The 20,901-nt window shown below is 43.4% G+C and overlaps 1 protein-coding gene across 4 annotated transcripts in view; it reads left to right on the top strand.

Moving 5' to 3' along the window:
* CARMIL1 (capping protein regulator and myosin 1 linker 1) overlaps window positions 1-20,901 on the top strand; it is a 596,509-nt gene that overhangs the window by 331,720 nt on the left and 243,888 nt on the right. For all 4 annotated transcript variants that reach the window (XM_030212120.1, XM_030212112.1, XM_030212103.1 and 1 more), the window contains 3 exons: window positions 4,700-4,799; window positions 4,902-4,956; window positions 15,527-15,699. In XM_030212120.1, coding sequence (XP_030067980.1) covers window positions 4,700-4,799; window positions 4,902-4,956; window positions 15,527-15,699 — 328 coding nt within the window. The remainder of the gene's footprint in view (window positions 1-4,699; window positions 4,800-4,901; window positions 4,957-15,526; window positions 15,700-20,901) is intronic.

Genomic DNA, 20,901 nt, shown 5'->3' with positions numbered 1-20,901 from the left:
GGCTGGTCCGGTCTGCCGTATTGGTTTAATCCTAAAAAAAGAGAGAATAAAAATGAGAACCCCCGCAACTAAGTGAACTTATAAAGCTCCCCAAAACCAGTGTGTACTTACTAGGTGCAGTTCATTGCAACGTGCGTGCCATCGATTGTTTAAGAAAATGGCGGTAGCGTCTTTTTTAAAGATAAAAAAAACAGAAATAATGGGTAAAATAACCGGAACCTGAAATTAGCTGAGTAGTGTCAACAGAATCAACGTGGTCACATATAACATCCCCAATGCATGTGTGTGTTGAGACCCAATGGTTCCATGGTGTTCAAGTGGTAAATCCAGAACAATTCTTTCTGCAGTAGTATCCTATTAATGTCGCCTCCCTGTTGGGACAAAGTAAGGTGGTCAATGGTCACGCATTGTAGATCATCAAAAGCATGTGTATGAGAAACAATGTTGTACCAGCGGGGCTCCAATCAATGGTTGCCTGATACGGGAGCGATGCTCAACCATGTGTGTATGTAGTGATCTTACAGTCTTGCCTATGTATAGCTTGTTGCATGGGCATTTGATGAGATATATCACTCTAGGAGTTAGGCAATTTGTATGTTTTAATTTATATATCTTATTATCGACCCCGTTCCTGAAAATTGTCTGCCTGAATGGTTATTGGACACGTACTGCAATTACGTTTTACATTTGAAGTGTCTCAACACACACATGGTGTCACGTCTTTGGCCGTGACCACCCTCATGCTTACCCTGTTTCTGGGAGTCAGTGGCTGTGCTGGCTTCTGCTTGTCTCTGTGTCTGTCTCTGTATTAGTTTCTCTCTGGCTCTGTGTGCTGATTGCCCTACTGAACCTCACCTGTGTGGGCTATGCCTCTTCCAAGATGGCTGCCGACTCCTCTATGCCAGTATCCAAGATGGCTCCCGCTGTTCCTTCCTGTGGGCTGACTTCTCTGAGTGTCAAGTCTCTGTTTGGATGCAAGGTGATTGCTGCAGCTGTGCCTCTGGTGTTGAAGGGCTTTATTAATCACTTAGAGACTGCAGCCCTTGCCTTTGCCTTTCATCTAAGGGCCCTGGTATGTAGAGTGCTCTGTACACTGCTACATTGTTTGCTCTGTGTATGTTTCTGGTATTTGACTTGTTAGCTTGGGCACAGCTTTGTTTGTTAGCTTGTGTACAGCTTTACTAGTTCTCCTGAGATTGCTCTGTGTTTGTTTCCAGTGTATGACTAGCTTGCTTGGGCACAGCTTTGATTGTTAGCCTGTGTACAGCTGTGCTAGTTTTCCTGTGTCTGCTTTGTGTATGTTTCTAGTGTATGACTGGTTAGCTTGGGCATAGCTTTCTTGTTAGCTTATGTTCAGTTTCCTAGTCTTCTTGTGTTTAGCCTGCTGGTTTTCCCATGTGTGTTTTGTTTTGTTTGTTTTGTTACATTTGTACCCTGCGCTTTCCCACTCATGGCAGGCTCAATGCGGCTTATATGGGGCAATGGAGGGTTAAGTGACTTGCCCAGAGTTACAAGGAGCTGCCTGAAGTGGGAATCGAACTCAGTTCCTCAGTTCCCCAGGACCAAAGTCCACCACCATAACCACTAGGCCACTCCTCCTTTTGCTTCTGGCGCTTCAGCCCTTGTACAGTCTGTTGCCAGCACTCCTTGATACTGAAGCTCCAGCTTCAGCCTTGTTCCTTGACTTGACCATTGCTTTAAACCTGCCTACTGCCGGAACCCGGACATTCCCTGCCTGTCTGCCTTGCTTTCGCCTAGGTGCCTGGGGGCACTCCTGGATCCTCGTTCCTGCTGTTCCTGCTTGCAAGTTCCAGTTCCGGGTTTTCCTGTAAGTCCTGCCGGCTGCCCGAACCTGAGGGCTCAACCCTCGGGGAAAGGTGGCTAAGCGTAGGTGAAGCCTAGGTCCAGTGTGTTCCTGTCCAGCGGGTTCCGGTCCCATGGGTTCCGCTCCAGTGTGTTCCAGTCCAGCGGGTTTCACTCCTGTATGTTCCAGTCCAGTGGGGCCACTCCAGTGTGTTCCAGTCCAGCGGGCTCCACTCCAGTGCGCACCCGTCCGGTGCGTTCCAGTTCCATGTATTCCTGTGTAGAACTCCAGTCCGGGGTTCCGGTCCAGTCTTGTCTCATCTCTACCTTGAAGGTGATCTTGCCTGCCACTGCCGCTCCACGGTAGTGGCCCAAGGACTCACGAAACCAGTACTCCCGGGGAAGAAGCCTGACAGTATGCCCAGGTCCTTGAGCATGCGACACATGGCTGGTCTTTTGGGTGCTTTAATCTTTTTGGCCACCACAAGTTATATTTTGTGAAAGGGAGTTTTTGAAGCAAATTGCGTAAAAAAAGAATGTTTATACATTAGGAGAGTTTTTAAGTGTGCACAGTAAGCACTTTTTGGATAAATACTAAAATTTGAAATTTGGTAGGAGGGGTATTAGTCGATGATTACAAAAGAACATCACTGGGCAGATACCCCCAAAATTATAGGGGACAAAAAGCTGTGTGAAAAACATGTGAGACGTGTTTTCTCCCCCTCAGACTAAATGTGAGACAGTATTGCAACATACAGATGTGAACTTCTATCACTGGTTTTTAAGTGGTTACTTCTTGACGATAGATCAGTATTGAATTTTATATAAATTGAAGGTATTTCTAGGATAAGCAGCAGCATAACATCTGTTTTACTGTTCTAGGATCTTTCCAGGTACTTGTGACCTGGATTGGCCACTGTTAGAAACAGGATACTGGGCTTAATGGACCTTCAGTCTGTCCCAGTATGTCAACACTTATGTTCTTATGTAATGTTGGAAGCATGGGAAGAGAGAAGCAAGAGATGGCTCAGTGGCTGGCTTCTAAATTTAGTGAAAATTTGTTGAGGCCTGCATTAAAGCACGATCCACTTGGAAAAGCTTGTGTCTTTTTAGTGCCAAAGTAGTTTTCTGTAATTCCATATAAATATTGGTGGGAAAAAAAGTGAAACAGAATATATGTATTTGAGTCAAAGGCAATAGAGAATGTCGCTGGCAATACCGTGACACAAAAATTTTAAAATAGATTTTTTTGGTCCTTTTTTTTTAAATTAAACTAGACATTAAATAATAGGTAATGTTTAACATTTTTGTAGAGCAGTAAGGCCAAATCTTTCTTAAAGTAAATTTTACACAAAAAAACTGTTATAATTTCTCATCTATATTTAACCAGCTTGAAAAAAAATCAGTGTCTGAGTAGTTCTTTGGAAAACCCTCCAGAACTCTCCTAGCTATACAGTTTTGTTCTTGAGTGGCATCAGTTGTGTGAGTTAAAATCCAAGAGGGATGATAGTGCTAAGTTGGTACCAGGAAGGAATTTGGCTTTAGTGTGTGTTTGTGAAAAATTGAAGTAGTGAGTTTCAATGTTAATCCATTTGAATGCACAGGAATAAAGGTTAATAGAAAAACAAACAAACTAGGTAACGTGATTATATTGGGCAAACTTTATAGACTAACTTCCCCTCCTTCAGGTCTGATAGCTCCCAAAAGCTAGTCAAGTGTGTGGTAAAAATCAACATATATTATCTTGTTTTGGTGACCTTTGTCCACCTGAAAATTGTGGGAGAAAAAAAAACTAAGCAGAAAAGAGCTTGATAAAATAAATAAATTGTTAATGAAATACATGAACACCAAATTTCAAGGCACTCAGGGCCAATGTTGGTGCTTCTTTCATCACTGTGCCTGTAGCTTTGATTCCATTTCTGCATCAGACTGGAGCTGGTGCAAGATACAGGCGTTAAAATGACTTAAGCTATCCCATTTACCTGTTTCTATGCTTTGAAGGCAAGAACACTTTTAGTATATGAAGCTGTTGAGGCTGTGTAAATTGCACTATCATGATTTCTAAATCTTATCTTGAAAAACAATTCCTGTTTCATAAAAGGAATATGCATCCCCTGGCTGGCTTGCAGGAATGCAGGATTCAGATCTGTACAGCTACTGATCAGGAAGGTGGTGTGTGTGTATGTGTGTTTGTTTATTAAAAATTTGCTATACCGCGTATTTCAAACGGGAAGATCTAGGCAGTTTACAACTTAAAGCACAATAAGTTACTAGAAAAGAACTCCATTATTCAAGAAAAGATGAGACAAGCATCCATACAGAGCCAGTCATCCAATTAAATAATAAATAGCCAACAAGGCATCATAGGCTTAAAAACCACTGGCAGAGACTCACTAGGATCCATGCTGAAATACTAGGGAATAGTAGTGAGTTTTAAGAAGCAACTTAAATCTGGAAAAGGAAGGTTCAGAATGAATATGTGCAGGAAGAGAATTCCAAAGAGAGGGGCAACAAAATAAAAAGCAGAATGTCAAGTAGACTCCAGGAGGCCCAGGAACGACTATACATTTGTTGTCAAGAGACTGGAGTGCAGGTGAAGAGTGTAAGGAATAGTTAAAGAAGTGAGATAGTCAGGAACACCCAGGTGAAATGCTTTACATGCCAGAACCAGGATTTTGAAGGAGGTTTATGTTGAAAAAGTGACCTATCCCTGTGGAAAAGAAATACTAACATAAGAAGAGTAGGGAGTGCAAGCATGAATGAAGGAACACAGAAACAGACCTACCTTGGTAGCTGATATCAACATCCAAGTTTGCTTAGTTGAGATACTTTCACTAAGTAGTCTCATGCTATCTTTACAAATGTGTTATCGTGCATATCACTGTGTTCTTTTCAGGCTTTGAAGCTGACCTGTCAACTCTGGTGGTCTGGCTGAGCAAGAACAGGTCGATACGACATCTAGCGTTGGGCAAAAATTTTAACAATATGAAGTCCAAGTTAGTTTATTTCTCTTTTCTTTTCTGCTGCATCACTTGTTGAAATCCATATGTTGTGACTACTGATACGACTTAGTTCCTCATCTTGGGTTTGTTTTCTAGAAACCTTACTCCTGTTCTTGATAACTTAGTACAGATGATTCAAGATGAGGATTCAGTAAGTATCTTTCTATTTATTATTCATACTTGACTGGGCATACTCCCTTGGTGCAGTTTGATAATTAAGGTTTACTATAGAGCCTTATGTGACATAAGTTACAACTGACTGTGTGATATGTAAGGAAAGGAGCAAAAAGCTTTTCAGAGACACACAGTTCATTATGGGTCAAATTTCTGCTGATTAACTTTGGCTAGCTATCTTTAAGTGAACTAGCAACCAAACTTAACCAGCTAACTTGACTGACTGTTTAGGACTGCCATTTGTACAGTTGGGGTGGCTCTCCTAAACCGCTAAGTAGGTAAATTATAAGTACACCCTACTTGATTTTTGCCTGACTAAATTTTTCTGACTTTTGAATTTAGTTAGTCAAATTTAGGAAATCAGTGGGTTTTCTTTGCTGCTTCCACAGGGGAATACACAAAATAATATGCTGCTTTTCAGTTATTGAGTCCTGATGTGAAGGGAGGGGAGGTAGAACACCACAGGGGCCTTTCCAAGTGACTTCTGGCAGAATTTCGTCAACTCCACTCCAGAGCAGATGTCCACTCTTTAGTGTGCTTCAAAATAAAAATTAACTTTCTTGTGGTAAAATTCCTAATTTAATAGTGAACACAACAAAATGATTCAAAAAGAGTTCTAATGAAATCAATTTGTGGTAACTGAATGTCCTTTTTGTTCCCTTCATGTTGCAGGTCCAGGGCTGGGTACCCTAGATGTTTTATTCTTTCTTTGAAAGACACTCACAACATACACTCCAACCACAGAGTCATTCTGGTACTTTGATTAAGCATTAATGTCTGTTATGGACCTTTTAACAAAAATCCATAATTCATATACAAACATGGGGAAACTGCCTTTATATTTCCAAGACAAAATTAACAAAACATGCAAGTGTCTCCTTAATACACTGCTCCCTCGGTATAATGCTGTACTCCAGAGCCATAATCAGTACCACCTAATAACGAAAGTCGCATTATAATGAGAAGCGTGTGCATGCGTGTACATATTAACTTGAAAATACCCAATCTAATTAAGACTCAGTTTAATTTTTTAAATCATTTTAATGAATGCAAATCAAATTTACAGTGGCAATACAGGTCCAATAAAATCCTTTTCCCAACTTAAAATTAAACGTACAATACACGATGGGGTTTATTATGAATGCAATCAAATTACTGTAGAATGTAAATGTTCATTTGATGTTCACTTAATGAAAAAGTCAATAATTCGTGACTGGGTCTTCAAGGCATATGATTGACACGTAACAAATTGTAGAATGCATCTCAGCTGCGTAACTTTGACAGGTTCTAAATCCAGAGATTCAATACATTTTAGAGTGGTTTCTAGCACATGTTCTGCCTCAGATGAAGTTGGAACAAAATCATCCAGTTCTTCAGGTAACTCAAGTGCCTCATCTTCATCTGAAGCATTGTCCTCAAGTTGATGTGAATTTAACAACTCGATACTTTCAGGATCACATAGCTCATGTGAAGTGGGGCAAATTTCTTTACGTTCGTTGTCCCTGTGTATCCAGGATTCAACATTTGCAGGTGTAACATCTACTCCAAGTCGTGATAAATTATTTGAATTTTCTATCCAACATCAGGCTTTCCCAACTCCTCTGAAAACCCTTCAAAATTGCTGCTGTCATCTGAGTTGTCTAGATCAAGTGCTGCTCTTCCAAATGCTTCTGAAAGTCCCACCATCCAGCAACGGTTTATTGTTTCAGAAAATTGGGAACAGGTCACTGTCTAACATTTGGGTCACCAACTCTTGGTGATAGTGCTGCTTAAATATAGAAATGACCCCTTGGGATTCTGGAGGTTGTATTTTTGGGCAGATAATCAACTCTAACTTTGCCATCGTATAATATCAGATTTTCAGGTGGAGGATGGACAGGACAATTATCCAAGAGTAGTATTGCATTCTCTTTCAGATGCCTAGCCTGCAAATGTTTTCGAACAGAAGAAACAAAGTCATTATGGAATTGTTATATAAAAAAGATAATAATTTCATGTTAACATGATGGAAACAACTAGGTTTATGGTACTTCCCAATGCAAAGAGGTGTCAGTTTGTGGCCGCCCTTTGCATTGAAGCAGAACAGAATGGTTAATCTATCTGTGGCTTGTTTAAATCCTCTTTTGTGGTCATCCTTCAGCACTAGTGTTTTAGCTGGCAAACGTTTATAGAATATTCTGGTCTCATTTGCATTGTAGACCAGTTCGTCTGTGTAACTTCCAGCCTCGATAATTTCATTTTCTGTGGTTAGGATCAAGCAGATTGCTTAACTGAAGATCTTTTTTTCACCTGCAGTCACTACTTTAGATATTCCGTGCCTTCGTTGCCATCTCCATAGCCAACCATCGCTTGCTTTGAATTGACAGGATTCGCCCTTAAGTTCTTGGTCGAATTTCTCTTCTTGCATGCATATCATGCACCCTGAGATTGGAATGTCCTTTTGTTGTTATCCACGAACCATGTTAACAATGCTGAATCCAAGTCCACATCTTGTGTTAACTGTGCACATTTTCATTTGAAACCGCATTCTTCGTTGATTTTCTGCAGGTAATCTGTGGTTTTTGGTCGATTTTTCAAAAATTCACACAAAGTTGATTCTGAAACTTATGTCTCTGGAGACATTTGCTTGTGTTTCATATACATAGTAACATAGTAGATGACGGCAGATGCATGATTATTAATGCACACTATTGCTCTTAGTTTCTCTTCCATTGTATACGATTTGTGCTTCAACGAACTGCTTGCCATTTCAAGATCAATGAACTAGAACCACACTTGAACCAGAAGGGCGCATCAACAGGAAGGGCACATCAACAATGTGAGCCGGAAGTGCGCTGGAACGGTATATGTCGACCATGTGAGCTGGAAGGGGGCTTAAGCCATGTTGAGCTGGGACCACGCCTAAACCAGGCAAAAGGTACAAAAATTCCTGGAGCCATATTTGCTTCTGCATTGTAAATGAATTCACGTTATGACAAGGATGCAGTGTATTTGCTTTGGATGCACTGAGGTCTGGTCCCTCAAATTGTTGTCCACGCATTTTAGGGAGTTAAATAATAATCATTCTCTGGGTCCCACCAACTTCTTAAAGAATTGAAAACCCACTTCTTGAAGATTAAATCCTTACAGATGCTTTGGTTGAGTCTCCGTTGGCTTCTGCTGCTTTCTTTATCTGTACCTCTCTCCTCTGTTTTCAGTTGGAACTTCTTTATCATTGAGACCTCCTATCGGTCTGCTCTACTCATTCCTTCCTCCCTCCCTGTTATACTTAGGCTGGTCATGCAAGGCCCTCCATGTGAAACTGTTCTCTTTTTTCCAAGCCCTAGCCAACTATGATGAGAGAGGCAGCTCCCTGCAGTTGCTTTCTACTTCCCACCACAATGTGGGAGTAGGAAGTTTTGCTTGGAAGGTCGGATGAGCTGTCATTTGAAAGAAATATTCACCAATAATTGTGTGCACCATTGAGACAGTACATATGTGTACATAGAATTAGAGTGCACATTATTTGCAAATGTTTGTGCATGCATGATGGTTCACACATGTACTCACCCCCCCGGATTCTATATAGTATGACTTGAGTTGCTTGCGCAGATACAGTCGTATTATGTACTTGCGCACACAACTTAGTTAACTAGCCAATCAGCACTGATAATTACCAGTTATCAAGCAATTATTGACATAAATTGGCAATAATTAGAATTTACGTGCACAACTAAGCGTATTCTAAAACATGATGTGTGTAAATTCCAAGTCACATAGTTGAAAAGGGTGTGTGGGCATGGAATGCTGGGTCATGGGTGTTTCTAAAATCCATGCATTGTTATAGAAATACACCCGGTCCGTACATAATTTAGGCATCAGCATTTACACCAAGTAAAATGTGACGTAAATGGCTTCAACTAAATTTAGTCACACTGATGGGCGCTCAGTGTATTCTATAAACTGTGTGAAAATTTAGGCTTATTCTATAAAATACGCCTAAATTAAGGTGTACTTTATAAAATACACTTAGGCTTTTCATTATGGCGCCAATATTTTAGGTGTGATACATAGATTCTAGCCCCATAAACGCATCTTGTAAAATAGACCTGCTCCTATATGTATACAGAATTGATGTGCCCTGTTCAGAAAGCAAATTACTAGAAGCACTGATCATTAGCTTTTATCTGCTATGATCAGAAAGAGAGCAATTTTGTCACTTAGTAGTTTCATGCCGTTTTAAACAAGAACTCTTAACATTCTTCCTGCAGTTTGAGGGCAGTGGCTTGACTATAACATGCAGGTTTTACTGCACTTTTGCTGAGCTGAGCATAGTACTTAGTGCTTCAGAGATCTGCTTTTCTGCTATTAAGAGGATTCTCTCAGGAAATGGCTCAGCCCTAATTAAATTAAGCAGCTTAGACATTCTACCCTCTATTGGGTCATATTCAGCTGTGTAAACAGCCAAATGTCAGCTACTAGCAGAAGTGGTAGGACCCAAAAGAGTGATACAATGCAAAAAATAATAGGGCATATACAGAGAGCAGTGGTTGGAACAAGAGAGAGAGAGGGGACCATTAAGCACTGCAGGATCAATGTTGACAATTATGCTACTTTACAAACATCAACAGATATTTCGATAAAAGAGGTATTTGTGTGCTACAAAAAGTACGTTGTCTTGTGGGTCTGGAGAGAGGGGTAGAAGGGGAATATTTAGCTGTCCCATGAAGATGTATTCCAGAAAATGTTTTGCACACCTTCAAATTAACAGAATAGAAGCTTTGGGGAATTTGGATAGATAGTTATTGGAGCATATTTTTAATACTTAGTGATAGAGTATTTTGAGGTTTTATTCCATATTCAAAGAAAATCATTAGAGGTATATAGTAATCCCAGATTCATACAAATCATAGTGCTTCTTTGGCTGTCAAAACTGCAGATGTGTCGCCACATTCTGACATCACAATTCAAAGGCAATATCATCAGAAGAGTACTGGGCATTCTCAGAATGCCTGAGCAACAAAGGAACTTTCTACAGAAGTCATGAAAGTCTTCACTAAGCATTATCATAATAACTGAAGACGTGTCAAGCAGCTGATGTACAGTACTTGCAGCTGCATTAAGAAGAGGCATTCCCAGTGGTGTGTTTTAGTTAAGGGAGGAAAATAATGTGCTTAGATTGTATTTTCAAATTTATACATTTTGTATGGAAATAGTGTGGTCCCTATCCCATATCCTAAGCATAGGGGTAAGGAGTTTTGCTTAGAAGGTGGGGGTGCAGGTCTGTTCCTGAGCAAGGGAGTGGGGGGCTGTACTTCAAGGCCCATGTATTTAGTACAGTTCATTATCAATCCTAGACTCAAAACACTTTCTGCCAGATTCTATGTATTGTGCCTTAATTTACACATGGAAATTGAAACATATTATGTAACAATGCGTGTAACTTAATTGGTTAGCTAGCTAATCAGCGCTGTCAATTGGATGTTAAGCAATTACCACTAATTGGCATTAAGATTTCCGCGCGCACTTGATAAATGTATTCTGCAATGTGGAGTGTGTAAATTCTAATTTGTATAGTTGAAAAGGGGCCATGGGCAGGGCGGGGCTGTTTCTAAAAAAAATCTGTTTGCATTGTTATAGAGGACATACATTCTCCCCTGGATTCTATATAGTGCGCCTAGAGTTATGCGCGGTTCTGCACATAAATCTAGGCATATTCTATAACTATGCGTACAGATTAATTGTTTTAACAAGCTGTTAACAGCTCTTAATAAGCAATAATGAGCACTAATTGGCAAAAATCTGAATTTACGCATGTACATTGTTAAGCATTTTCTTTAATGTGCTGCACCTAAATTCTAACACTTGCCGGCAAAAAGGGCGTGCTTAGGGGCATGGAAATAGGCATTTCGTGGGCGTTCAAAAATCTACATGCATTGTTATAAAATATGGGCCAGTGCAGGGATTTACACTAGCGTCTCATTGGCGTAAATGGACTTGCATAGATTTAGTCGTATGAACTACGCCTAAGCGTATTTTAAATACCATGCGTAGATTTACACACGTTACTTAGAATATGCTTAGGTGTAATTGCCTATCACGTGTTAATTTTAGGCACCAAATATAGAATTGGGCCCTCTGCGCCTAATTTAGGCATTGGAATTTACGCCAAGTAAAACATAGTGTAAATGGCCCCGATTAAATTTGGTCACGTGGAGAGACGCTCGGCGTATTTTATTTACTGCATGGCAATTTTAGACGTACTTTAGAGAATACGCCTAGGTGTGTTCGATATATGGCGCTGAATTTTCAGGTGTCGTATATAGAATCTAGACTTGGTGATCCAGCAACACTCTACATTTTCTGTGTTCTAGAACACCCTAGAGGTGTGTCTGCATCACTACAAGAATTATCCAAGCTGCACTGGCAATGGCACAGTGTTGGGGTGGTTCGGGGTTCCTCTGTTGCCTTTATAAAGTACTGCAAAATCCCCATTCTTGCCTCTCCCTTTAATAAGTTCAGGCCCACCAACTTAACCGTACCAGGCTTTACCTTGCCCATCTCTGAAAGCCTTCGAATATTAGGTGTTATAGTAGATCGGAACCTAACGTTGCTGGATCACACCAACTCAACCGCCAAGAAAGCATTCTCCTCTCTCTGGAAGCTAAAGCGAGTGAAACCATATGTCCCGAGAGGGAGTTTTTTGCAGCCTTGTCAGATCCTTAATCTTGAGCCGACTGGATTACTGCAATGGTATCTAAGCAGGGTGCACAGGTGTACTCTTAAAGAAGCTACAAACCATCCAAAACACAGCAGCATGACTCATCTATGGAGTGTCAAAGTTCACCAGTTCCAGTCCACTTCATGAGAAATTACATTGGCTTCCTGTACAAGAGCGTATAACTTTTAAAATCTGTATCCACAAGATTGTATGGAGCAGCCCCAGTGTACATGGACACCCTTGTCCACCTACCACCAAGAAACTCACGCAGGACTGCCCATTCATACCTAACCCTCCATTACCCTGCATGTTCAAGGCTGAAGTATAAGACCAGGTATGCTTCCACCTTTACCTACGTCAGCACTCACTCGTGGAATACCCTACCAAAGTCAGTGAAAACGGTCCAGGATCATCTGATTTTTAGGAAATCACTTAAGACATGTTTATTTGAGCAAGCCTACTCCAGTGATCCTGTCCACCCTCATTAATCTCAGGAAGCCACCAGTATGGACTGACACTACTATTGAGAACTGACCCATCTACTTATCTTTACCTCTCTACCCTACTTGCCCCCTTTCCAAATATTGTACCCTGTCTATTTGTTATTCAAATGTTGTAAGCCACATTGAGCCTGCCAGAGGTGGGAAATTGTGGGATATAAGCACTGTAAACTAACTAACTAACTAATAATTCCAGAAGTACTAGTAGTATTCAAAATAGACTTATAATGATAATTCATATAAATATTTTCATCTTTTTTTAGTACGGTGGGACTGTCATATAAAGGACTATAAGTCATGCCCAATAAATGCTCCAGTTTCACTTGGTGTTGAATATAGCACTCTTATTTAGTGTAACTTGTATTCCGCTTTAATCTTGTTATAATCATAAGTCCCAATTTTTCTATTAATGAATATCTAAAAGTCTTTATTTAGCCACCAACATTATCTGGCAATAGGGTACAGCACATATAATGCCACAAAAAAGCTTATGCAATCATACTTTGAGCCAAAGTTCAAACTATGATTGATTGCATCAGGACATGGCTGTATACTGTTGTGAAATTTCAAAGCATTGAAAGTAAAAAAAAAAAAAAAAAAAAAAAAAAAAAAAAAGGAATTTGTTTTCAGAGAAAGCACACTTGTGTTCTCTCCTTGATTACTCCAGAACAGGAAAATGGGGACTTTTGATTATAACAAGACTAAAATAGTACATGAGTGTGCTGTGTTTGGCACCAAGGGGGTCCTTTTACATAGCTGCAGTAGAAAGAGGCCTTAGCACGCCCTTACATAGGTTTTTACCACAGCTGGAAAATGACTGATTTTCCATTTTCCAAATTAATGGCCATGTGCTAATGCTTTTCATATTTTATAATTCTAGACTTGTGATGCTGGAAACTAGAAAATCTCTTTTTTGTGTGTAGAAGACCCCAGTTTGGCAGTCATGGGGCTCTCTTTGGTTTTAGCCTCCACTCTCCAATCGTCTCTGGTCTTCAAGCATATTTTTATATCTTCATGTTTTATATATATATATTTTTGAAAATTTTAAATAGTTTTCTTTGTGTTCCAAACCTCAATTACATGAGACATTCAAACAAAAAAAACTTTTTTATGATCAACTTATAGCAAATTACTGCTTCAATAGCACTTACCTTAAATCAATCACTTCTCAAGGGGATATCTTGTCCGACACAACACCATGTTTCACTGTTTGGCTGCTTCAAGGTTATGTCCCCTATAAAAATGCATAATGCAATAATTTCAATCACAGCATTCCACATGATGTAGTCTCTAACAAGTACTTATCTCAAAGGTCCTTGCAACCAACCGTCTCAGTCTTGTAACATGCTTTACCGATGTAAGATGGCAGTGGCATTTGTTTAACTACTGTTTTATACCTCAGTATTAAGTTCCCCACCAATCAACATCCACCCTCAGATTACTTCTTGTTGTCCTTTCGTTGGTTTTGATGTGCCAGCATTTCACCTATCATTTTATCCCGTCTATATGATCTTGGGGTGAGTCGCCTAGCGTGTTGGACAAGATATCCCCTTGAGAAGAGATTGATTTAAGCTAAGTGCTATTGAAGCAGTAATTTGCTATAAGTTGATAAAAAAAAAAAGTTTGTTTGAATGTCTCGTGTAATTGAGGTTTGGAATGCTAAAAGAAAGCTATTTAAAAATTTCAAAAAATATATATATAAAACAAGATATAAAAATATGCTTGAAGACCAGTGACAATTGGAGAGTGGAGGCTAAAATCAAAGAGAGCCCCAAACTGGGGTCTTCTACACACAAAGAAGAGGGTTTCTAGTTTCCAGCATCACAAGTCTAGAATTGTAAAATTTGAAAGGTACTGTCTGATCGACTTGTGCTAAACATATGAGCTTGAATTGAGTTTGCATGTGCTAATGCTGCCATCATCGCACAGCCATTTCCAAAAATTAGCATATGAGCCCTTACTGCCACCTACTTTGTAAGGCAGTAAAGGTTCCGCCCCTCAGAAAAAAAATAAGAAACATTTTTAACATGCACCTTGGACTTTTACCACAGGGTGCCTCAGCGCATCCCACGGTAAACCCTTTTAAGCTGCACTAAGCACATATTTCCGCCTACCGCAGCTTAGTAAAAAGAGCCCCATGGGAACAGGCTGCGGCTGAAGGAAGACACCAACTCAGTCTCCTGTTACACAAAGGCATATTTTAAGCTTTTCTGAGTTTGACCAGTGTTTTTGCGCCATCATTTTATACACCTCTCTTGCCTATAGAGAGTTTGATTGTGACTCAGAGGCAGGCGGGTTGTCCCGCCAAAACAGACAGTGTTGGATCCTTCTACTGGTGCTCTGAATAAAGTGTGATCAACAACATCTATGGTGGTTCATCTTTTGACCAGCCTCTTCTTTCTCCTGTCAAAACTAAAGAAAATGCCATTTTAAGCTGTGCTAGGCACACTTTAGCACCTAACACAGCTTAGTAAAAAGGCCCCTATATGAACTGACAAGCAACAAAGCCCTAGGAAGGCTCTTGTGTAAGCAATTTCTCCTCTCTCTCCCCTGCCCTGCCCTCCATGTCCAGCGATTCTCCCCTCTCATCCATGTACAGACATTCTCCCATCCCATCCAATCCATGTTCAACGATTCTCCTCTGCCCTGCCCTCCCATCCATGTCCAGCGATTCTCCCCTCCTCCCCTCTCCCATCCCATCCATGTCCAGCGATTCTCCCCTCCTCCCCTCTCCCATCCCATCCATGTCCAGCAATTCTCCCCTCCCCTCTATGGCCATTGACTATCCCCTCCCCTCCCATCCATGTCCAGTGATCTCTCCTCCTCTCCCCTGCCCTCTTCTCCTTCCTGCCGCCCTGCCTTTAAGCCATTCATTTTACCTCAGGTCGCAGTTGTGGCAGGCTCGGCTCGTGTCACCTCCATCCTTCCCTTGCCTTCCCTCTCAGTGTCCCGCCCTCCTCTGGCGTCATTTTGTCTTTCTGCGAGGGTGGGTCACTGAGAGGGACGGGAATGCTGGAGGTGAGCTGATGTCAGCTCATTTGCATGCTGTTACGAACCCAGCCATCCAGGGAAGCACCGTGACCAATTATTATATAGATGTTTGACAACCTTGGATTTCCTGAAACTTAATTTTATTTCAGTCAGGATGCTATCTGATGGAACTTCAATCAACAGGAACTCTGGAGGGTCTGGGATAGGCAGAGAGCTTAGGATGCATGCTAGAAATTAGTCAATACTTTAGTTTGCACTATAAATCTGATGTTAGCAATAGTCTAAAATATTAAGATTAAAGTGAGGTTGACAAGCACATTTATTAATTTTTTTACTTTAACTTGCTTACTCCACAGCCCCTGCAGTCACTATCCTTAGCAGACTCCAAACTGAAAACGGATGTGACTATAATTATAAATGCACTGGGCAGCAATACATCTCTCACCAAGTTGGATATAAGTGGAAACGCAATGGGAGACATGGGAGCAAAGATGTTGGCTAAAGCATTGCAGATAAACACCAAACTCCGGTAATAATTTCCTAGATGTTTTCATGTTGAAGATTTTCATACTATGATTTTGATCTAATTTTCTAGGTCATTTGCTAACAGTTAAAATGCACTAATAACATTAATGAACATTATTTGCCTCATGACTCACCCTTAACATTGCTGATATTCATTGCACAATATAAGAAGTTGGACACGATTGCATTGCCCCTCAATCACTGTACATTCCTCATTATCTTACCCCTTCTTCCTGAAATAACCTCCCCCACCTTCACATAACTTTTTATGGCTGAATCTGATTAAATTTAGCCAGTCAAAATTTCACCTGGTAGATTAGTTAATGTTTCCGATTAGTATTGAAAATGAGCACCAGTTGCTTAACCCATCTTCAAGAAAAAATAAAATAAAATGAATCCTCTACCAGTTCTCTTCCCTCCATCCCAGTTCCAGCACACTATCCCAAATTGTGATAGTTTCAGCAGAACGTTTCCTTACCAGATCATTACAACAGATACTCCTAATGAATTCCTCTCTCCCAAAATGAAAGAGAGTCAAGGCCAATCCTCCTTTCCAGTTGCCCTCCCCTTGCTCTGTTTAATAAGTCACCCAATCTTGAGTAGGTAGAATGACACTCCGCTCCTTATATTTCAGTGCCCAGTGCTGCTGTGACAATAATTGACACTGGATGGGAGAGTAGGAAGGAGAAGGAATGAGTGCTCCTGCCTGCTGAATATGGGGGGGGGGGGGGGGGGCTTTTACTAAGCCACGTAGGCGCCTACACGCACCCAACGCACGTCAATTTGGAGCTACCGCGTGGCCCTTGCTGTAATTTCATTTTTGATGTGCGTTCACTATGTGCGCCGGGAAATAATTTCTATTTTCTGGCGTGTGGCAGAAACCGGGCAGTAATCGTCATTCTACGCATGTAGATGATTACCACAGGGTTAACGCGTGTGGTACCTTAGTAAAATGACCCCTGGGTGACTTTTGTGGGAGTGCATGGTGGGGCTCAGGAAGAGAGGAGTTTTTGGGAGGGGGAGAGGATTAGCCATTTGTCTTTTTTACTTTGGTTAGTAGAATTGGAAAAGGTACAGCGAAGGGCGACGAAAATGATAGTGGGGATGGGACGACTTTCCTATGAAGAGAGGCTGAGAAGGCTAGGGCTTTTCAGCTTGGAGAAGAGACGGCTGAGGGGAGATATGATAGAAGTGTATAAAATAATGAGTGGAATGGATCGGGTGGATGTGAAGCGACTGTTCACGCTATCCAAAAATACTAGGACTAGAGGGCATGAGTTGAAGCTACAGTGTGGTAAATTTAAAACGAATCGGAGAAAATTTTTCTTCACCCAACGTGTAATTAGACTCTGGAATTCGTTGCCGGAGAACGTGGTACGGGCGGTTAGCTTGACGGAGTTTAAAAAGGGGTTAGATAGATTCCTAAAGGACAAGTCCATAGACCGCTATTAAATGGACTTGGAAAAATTCCGCATTTTTAGGTATAACTTGTCTGGAATGTTTTTACGTTTGGGGAGCGTGCCAGGTGCCCTTGACCTGGATTGGCCACTGTCGGTGACAGGATGCTGGGCTAGATGGACCTTTGGTCTTTCCCAGTATGGCACTACTTATGTACTTATGTACTTATGTTTGTATTTCTCAGTACTCTGAGTGAGGGATTTATTTTTGGAGGGGCGGTGCTGGAGAGCTCTTTTCCCTTTTAGATCTTTTATTGCAGCACCTGGCCAAATTATCTGATTTGTGCTGAATATTATTCTAGTTGCTAAATTTACATTCCATATCATCAAGCTGATCAATCCATAGACTGGTGGGTTGTGTCCATCTACCAGCAGGTGGAGATAGAGAGCAAACTTTTGCCTCCCTATATGTGGTCATGTGCTGCCGGAAACTCCTCAGTATGTTCTCTATCTCAGCAGGTGGTGGTCACACACAGCAGCAGCTCTGGCTAGGCCTCCAAGCCTAATTTTTAGGTTTTGTTGAGTGCCTGGGGTTGAGGGCTCTTTTGAGCAAGTGCAAACCTGGTGGTGCCAGGTCCCTCCTTTTCTCCCCCCTCCCGCTGGCTCCGTTAAAAAAAAAAAAAAAAAAAAAAAAAATTTTGAACGTCCTTAAAGGCGTTTATTTCGACGTTTATTTAAGCGTCTATTGCAGCTACTCACTGGGACACCAGGTCGTTACAACTCGGAGCGGACGGCAGGTAATTTTTTACCTTTTTATAGCGGGCAGGGGGTTCCCCGATTCTTCTCCTCGTGGCATATGGCGTCGGAGGGCGAGGGCGCAAAGGGTTGCTCCCCGGGTCGCTTGAGCGCTTCTAGAGGGGATGCGGGGGTCTTAAAGCCTGATTCGCCCTTGTTGGGTGACAGTTTCGTGACCGATGAATGTCCCGGTCCTTCCTCCGGCGTGGCGGTTTTTCCCGCCATAAACGCCCATCCTCCGCTCCTCGCCTCCGCCATCTTGGCCGGCCACGCGGCTCGGACGGCTTCTTCTTGGGCCGCCCTTGAGGTTGGAGACATTAATGCCATGAACGCCCTTAATTTGGGCGACGGCACAGAAGCGGCTAAAGTTAAGAGCCGTTCTTCCCGCGCGGCTCCTTCGCGGAGTTTCGCGCCGGACGCCATTTTGGATGCGCAGCATGTCTCTCCCCCGCTATTGCGAGCGCCGGTTGAGGGTGCGTCTAGGGCTGTTGCCCAGGCTGCGGAAGTGCACAGTCTGGGGGGTTTCTCCCCCGAGTTTGTTTTGCTGCTGCATCAGGCCTTCCTCATGCACAACGCTGCCCCTGCTCCCTCGTCTGGTAAAGAGGTTGAGGTTCCCAGAGGTAAACGCCCTCGGGTTGATTCCCAGGCCTTGGAGGAATTTGTCTCCTCCGATGTAGATGAGGGCAGCGTGTCTGAGGTCTCCCAACGGTCCTTTGCGGATTCCTTGGAGGAGACGGATCCCCGCTCGGATGGAGCGGATGACCCCTCTGCAGCGCAGCTTTTTAGCCCAGAGGATTTGCCCAACCTGTTGTTACAGGCCATGGACACTTTGAAGATTTCCTCTCCGGAGGACGTCTCTCCCTCAGCCCCTGTTGGCTCTGCCATTATGCTGGGGACGAAGCGCCCGCCTAGAACCTTCCACGTGCATGATGCCATGCACACCTTAATTTTGGCTCAATGGGATGTCCCAGAAGCGAGCCTTAAAGTGGCTAGGGCTATGTTCCGCCTCTATCCTTTGGCTGTGAGTGAACGTGAGGCCTATCTGTTGCCTACCGTGGATTCTTTAATGACTAAGAAAACGGCGTTGCTGGTGGAAGGTGGCACGGCCCTAAAGGACGCCCAAGACAGAAGATTGGAGGCGGCCTTAAGGTCGTCCTTTGAGGCGGCTGCTTTAAGTTTGCAGGCCTCAGTTTGCGGCTCCTATGTGGCCAGGGCGTGCCTGACTATGGTGCAGCGGGCTTACCCCTCGGATCATTCCTTGAGGGCTGATTGGCCGGCCCTGGAATCGGGCTTAGCCTATTTGGCAGACTTGCTGTATGATGTCTTGAGGGCCTCAGCGAAAGGCATGGCTCAGACAATCTCTGCGCGGCGGTGGCTTTGGCTGAAACATTGGTCTGCTGACCACGCCTCTAAATCCCGCCTGGCTAGGTTGCCTTTTAAAGGCAAGCTGCTCTTTGGGGTCGAGCTGGACAAAATCGTGACCGATCTCGGCACGTCTAAGGGCAAGAAATTACCAGAGGTCAGGGCTCGGGCTAGTACTCGTCCCGGTACCTCCAGAGGACGGTTGCAGGAAGCCCGTCGGTACCGCCCGGGCAAGTCGGGTTCCTCTGCCCCCTCTTCCTTCAAGAGGAATTTCTCCCCCAAGCAGCATTCCTTTCGCAGAGACCGCCGTCCCGGAGGTGCTCCCTCCGGTCCTCCCCCAGGGTCTCGTACCCAATGACGGGGTCTTGGTCCACGCCCCAGTGCAGATTGGAGGACGGCTGTCCTCGTTTCTGGGCGAGTGGACCACAATAACTTCAGACGCGTGGGTGCTGGAAGTCATCAGAGACGGCTACAAACTAGAGTTCTGCCGACCCTTAAAAGACGGGTTTGTACTCTCTCCCTGCAAGTCTCCGGTCAAAGCTGTGGCAGTGCAGCAGACCTTGGACAATCGGATCCGCCTGGGCGCGGTCGTTCCGGTGCCAGAAAGTCAGCTTGGCAAGGGACGTTACTCCATTTACTTTGTGGTACCAAAGAAAGGAGGTTCTGTCCGGCCTATCCTCGACCTCAAAGGGGTCAATCGGGCCTTGAAAGTGCGGCACTTTCGCATGGAGACTCTCCGCTCTGTTATAGCGGCAGTGAAGGCAGGAGAGTTCCTGGCATCCTTGGACATCAAGGAAGCGTACCTGCATATTCCCATCTGGCCTCCTCATCAACGCTTTCTGCGTTTTGCAGTCCTGGGACGACACTTCCAGTTCAGAGCCCTCCCTTTCGGGTTGGCTACTGCTCCGCGGACCTTTTCCAAAGTAATGGTGGTCATCGCGGCCTTCCTACGAAAGGAAGGGGTACAAGTCCATCCTTATCTGGACGACTGGTTGATCCGAGCCCCCTCTTATGCAGAGTGCGGCAAAGCTGTGGACCGGGTAGCTGCTCTTTTGAGCTCCCTGGGATGGATCATCAACTGGGAGAAGAGCCAGCTGCGCCCGACTCAGTCCCTGGAGTACCTGGGAGTTCGATTCGACACCCAAGTGGGCAGAGTGTTCCTGCCAGACAATCGGATTGTCAAACTTCAGGCTCAGGTGGACCAGTTCCTAGTAGCCTCTCCCCTTCGGGCTTGGGACTATGTGCAGCTGTTGGGCTCTATGACGGCCACGATGGAAGTTGTGCCCTGGGCCAGGGCTCATATGAGACCACTTCAACACTCTTTGCTGCAGCGCTGGACTCCGATGTCGGAGGATTATGCTGTGCGCCTTCCCTTGGACCCAGCAGTGCGCAAGGCGCTGAGCTGGTGGATGCAGACAGACAAGTTATCTGCGGGAATGCCTCTGGTGACCCCAGAGTGGATTGTCGTCATGACGGACGCCTCGTTGTCGGGCTGGGGAGCCCACTGCTTGGGAAGGACAGCGCAGGGGCTCTGGTCTCCTGCAGAGGCAAAGTGGTCTATCAACCTCCTGGAACTCAGAGCCATTCGGTTGGCGCTTTTGGAGTTCATCCCGGTACTGGTGTTGAAGCCTGTACGGGTCCTGTCGGACAAT

This window comes from Microcaecilia unicolor, chromosome 1 (assembly GCF_901765095.1).
Source record: "Microcaecilia unicolor chromosome 1, aMicUni1.1, whole genome shotgun sequence".
NCBI lineage: Eukaryota > Metazoa > Chordata > Amphibia > Gymnophiona > Siphonopidae > Microcaecilia > Microcaecilia unicolor.
Note: the sequence above shows the minus strand (reverse complement) of the source record. Positions and strands in the feature narration are given on the sequence as shown.